The sequence below is a fragment of the Triticum dicoccoides genome, chromosome 5A (genome assembly GCF_002162155.2).
Source record: "Triticum dicoccoides isolate Atlit2015 ecotype Zavitan chromosome 5A, WEW_v2.0, whole genome shotgun sequence".
Classification (NCBI taxonomy): domain Eukaryota; kingdom Viridiplantae; phylum Streptophyta; class Magnoliopsida; order Poales; family Poaceae; genus Triticum; species Triticum dicoccoides.
This window is the reverse complement of record NC_041388.1, coordinates 568,081,612-568,085,641: the sequence shown is the minus strand read 5'-3', so window position 1 is coordinate 568,085,641 and position 4,030 is coordinate 568,081,612. Positions and strand designations below refer to the sequence as shown.

At 52.9% G+C, this 4,030-nt stretch overlaps 1 protein-coding gene across 1 annotated transcript; it reads left to right on the top strand.

The window, feature by feature from the left end:
• The first annotated feature begins 203 nt into the window (after positions 1–203).
• Positions 204–3,480, top strand: LOC119302892 (cytochrome b561, DM13 and DOMON domain-containing protein At5g54830-like). The gene has a single exon (XM_037579940.1). The coding sequence runs from the start codon at positions 316–318 to the stop codon at positions 2,965–2,967; it is 2,652 nt and encodes an 883-aa protein (XP_037435837.1). The 5' UTR covers positions 204–315; the 3' UTR covers positions 2,968–3,480.
• Positions 3,481–4,030: the final 550 nt, after the last annotated feature.

The following is a 4,030-nucleotide window of genomic DNA, read 5'->3' as shown; positions in this document are numbered from 1 at the left end:
GCTGCCGGTGGTGCTTCCCTACCAGCACCGCACCGGTCCAGTCGCCTCGCCACCACCGCCACAGCCACAGCAAACTGCGGCGGTCGCATCCCCACCCCACCGAGAACCTCCCCTCCTCCGAATATCCACCGCCCCCCGGCCGCCCCGCCTCGCCTCCCACGCACGCCACCGTCCCGCCGCCCGGCCTCCTACTCTCCCGAACCCAACTCCGCTCCAAGTCCAACGTCCACCCCAGATCCCAACCCCCCGCCGCCCCGCCGGCCCAGATCTCGATCCGCGGATCCGCCGCGGCGTGGCGGGCCGCCGGGTGATCCCATGGCCCCCGCCCTCGCCCCACTCCTCGCCAGCCTCGCGGTGGCGGCCGCGGTCCTGGCGGCCGTTGCCGACGCGGCGTGCCGGCACACCAACCTCACGGCGGGCTTCGCGGCGGACCTCACCATGCTGCAGCACCAGCTGCGGGGCACGGTGCGCCTCGACCCCTCCGGCGCCTGCGCGCTCCAGCTCACGCGCTTCGACCTCCTCGCCGCCTCCCCCTCCGCGCGCTTCTGGGCCGCCGACGGCCCTTCCCTCGACGACCTCGCCAAAGGCCGCCCCTTTTCGCCGCTCCCGCTCAACGCCACCTTCCGCAACGAGACGCTCCGCCTCCCCTTCTCCGCCCCGCTGCCGCCGCTCCTCGCCATCTTCGACCCCGACACCTCCTCCGACCTCGGCCACGTCTTCCTATCCGCCGTCTCCAACTCCTCCAACACCACCGCCGCTCTTGCCTCCCGGATCGCCGCGCCCACCATGTTCGACAACTGCGTCCAGCTCTCCGAGGGCTACCGCCTTCGCTGGACGCTCAATGTGTCCGCCGGCGAGGTCGAAATCGGCCTTGAGGCTGCCGTTGGCTCCGAGTACTACATGGCTTTCGGGTGGGCCGACCCCAAGGCCAACTCCCCCGCCATGGTCCGCTCAGACGTTGTCGTCGCCGGCTTCACCGAGGAAGGTATGCCCTTCGCAGAGGACTACTACATTACCGACTACAGCGAGTGCACCATGGGGAAGGATGACCTGCCAGTGTCGGGAGTGTGCCCGGACAGTGCTTATGATGACGGGAGGAACGATTCCAGGCTGGTTTATGGGCACCGGCGCGATGGCGTGTCTTTCGTCAGGTACAAGAGGAAACTCGATAGTGAAGATGACAAGTATGATGTGCCTGTTGGTGCCACGGAGGAGATGGCTGTGGTCTGGGCCATCGGGAAGCTGCGTCCGCCGGACACTCTGCGCCCACACTACCTCCCGCAGAACCATGGGGGGCCGAGGGACGAAACCTTTGGATTGATGAGGGTCAATTTGTCCGAGGTGGTGGACAGTTGCCTTGGACCGTTGGATGCTGACAATAAGCAAGACCAGGACAGGATCATTGCCGATGGGAAGACACCGCTGGTTGTGACATCCGCTCCAGCATTGCGCTACCCAAACCCACCAAACCCGGACAAGGTGATATACATCAACAAGAAGGAGGCGCCACTGCTGAAGGTTGAGAGGGGTGTGCCGGTGAAGTTCTCAGTGCAGGCTGGTCATGATGTGGCACTGTATGTCACTTCAGACCCCATCGGTGGAAATGCCACTTTGCGGAATAAGACTGAGGTCATATATGCCGGTGGCCCTGATGTTCATGGTGTGCCAGCAACCCCCACAGAGCTGGTTTGGCTGCCTGATAGGAATACACCTGATCTTGTCTACTACCAGTCGGTGTATGAAGCAAAGATGGGGTGGAAGGTTCAAGTGGTAGATGGAGGCCTCAGTGACATGTACAATAACAGTGTATTGTTGGATGATCAGCAGGTTACTCTGTTTTGGACTCTGTCCACTGACTCTATATCCATAGCAGCTCGAGGTGAGAAGAAAAGCGGGTACCTTGCTGTCGCGTTTGGGAGTGGGATGCTGAACAGTTATGCCTATGTTGGCTGGGTAGGCAATGATGGAGTTGGCAGGGTCAAGACTTACTGGATTGATGGAAAGAGTGCAGCAGGTATTCATTCAACATCTGAAAATTTAACCTATGTCAGGTGTAAATCAGAAGATGGCGTTATTACATTTGAGTTTACACGTCCTCTTAAGCCTTCCTGTACTGGAAAGGTAGAGTGCAAGAATATTATTGATCCAACCACACCTCTCAAGGTTGTTTGGGCCATGGGTGCAAGCTGGTCAGGAGATGATCTGACGGACAGTAATATGCATTCGGTCACAAGCAGTCGCCCCATACGTGTTCTTTTGTTGAGAGGTTCAGCTGAGGCAGAACAGGACTTGCGGCCCGTTCTGGCTGTGCATGGATTTATGATGTTTGTGGCCTGGGGCATTTTGCTTCCTGGTGGAATATTGGCTGCTCGGTATTTGAAAAGCTTGAAGGGAGACGGGTGGTACCAAATACATGTCTATCTGCAGTATTCTGGGATCTCTATAATGTTCCTTGGCGTCCTTTTTGCTGCAGCTGAGCTCCGAGGTTTCTATGTCGATTCAGTGCACGTCAAGTTTGGTTTGTCAGCCTTACTGTTGGCAGCTTTTCAGCCACTCAATGCCTATTTCCGGCCCAAGAGGCCCGCTAACGGGGAGGTTCCACCCCAGAACCGTGTCCTCTGGGAGTACCTACATGTCATCACAGGCAGGTCAGCAATTGTCGTCGGAGTCGTGGCGCTTTTCACCGGAATGAAGCATTTAGGCCACAGGTATGACAGTGAAAATGTAGAGGAGCTCACCTGGGCCTTGATGCTGTGGGTGCTTTCCGCCATAGTTATAGCTCTGTCCTTGGAATATAAAGAGGTCAAACGAAGGGGCGGCAACCGAAGCTTCAGAGGGCACTGGGTTCTAGGTAACACCGAGGAAGATGACTCGGTTGATCTCTTGCATCCTGACAGCTCTGCCAGGAGTTCAGAATCTAGGCCTTCTGGTGTAATGGAGGTGCAGCTTGAGCCTCTCACTAGATGAGTAGTAGATAGCATAGATCAATCTTTATCTTCCAGTGTCAGATACACACATACACACACCAATTCCTGTTTTCAGTCATACAACAGAAACAGATGGTGTCCACAAGCACGGCGACTTTCCGCTCAGAAAGAAAATTGAATTTCTCATGCTTGTTTCCTCTACATGGCAGAATGGTACCAGGCTACATAGGATCTTCAAATTATGCCTTTGATTCCTTGTGTCACACTGTTCAGATTGTATAGTGTACATTTTGTTTTCTCACAATAGACAGGCACAATTTGTTACATTGCCCCCAAGTAATTCTTTTCCCCATCAGATTTTGAGAAAGAGAGATAAGATATACATTTTGTTATATCCGCAGCACCATTAACTGGGCAGAGCATTCGAGGGACAGAAATTGTGTATCATAGTGCTAATGCTATTCAATATTCATTTTGAGATAAAAGGCATCAGATGTTGTAATGTGCTTAGAATTTTGAACATGTCCATAACTACTGGAGCATCTTCAATTCATTGACTGATCATTCCATTAAACTTTGCAGTAGAGAATATCACTGATGAGTGGTAAGACTGGCTTTTTCATGCCAGGTTTTTTTGCGCCAATGTGATAATATTGTCCCAATGCTATTTGGAAGTTGAAAAATGGTAGAGTAATCTGCATTCAAGGGTGTCTGGATATGACCATGTACAGAAATGCTCCCTCCGTAAAGAAATATAAGAGCTAGTGATCTAAACGCTCTTATATGTCTTTACAGAGGGAGTACTAAGTTGTTTTGCATCCACGGCATCATTTAACCAGTCAGAGGATTCAAAGGAGAGAAATTGTGCATCATAGTGGGATATTATTCAACATATTTGTTCCGAGAATGTGATATAAAAGGCAAAGGGTGTTGTACTGTCTGTTGTATGTTGCCAGTGCTATAGCTCTTTAAACATGTCCATGTCTATTGGAACATCTTCAAAGTATTTACTGATCATTCCATGAAACTTCTACCTAGATACAACAATGGCAAGATTGGTTTTCCATGTCAGATTTTCCGTTTTTGGGTCGATGATTTGTCTC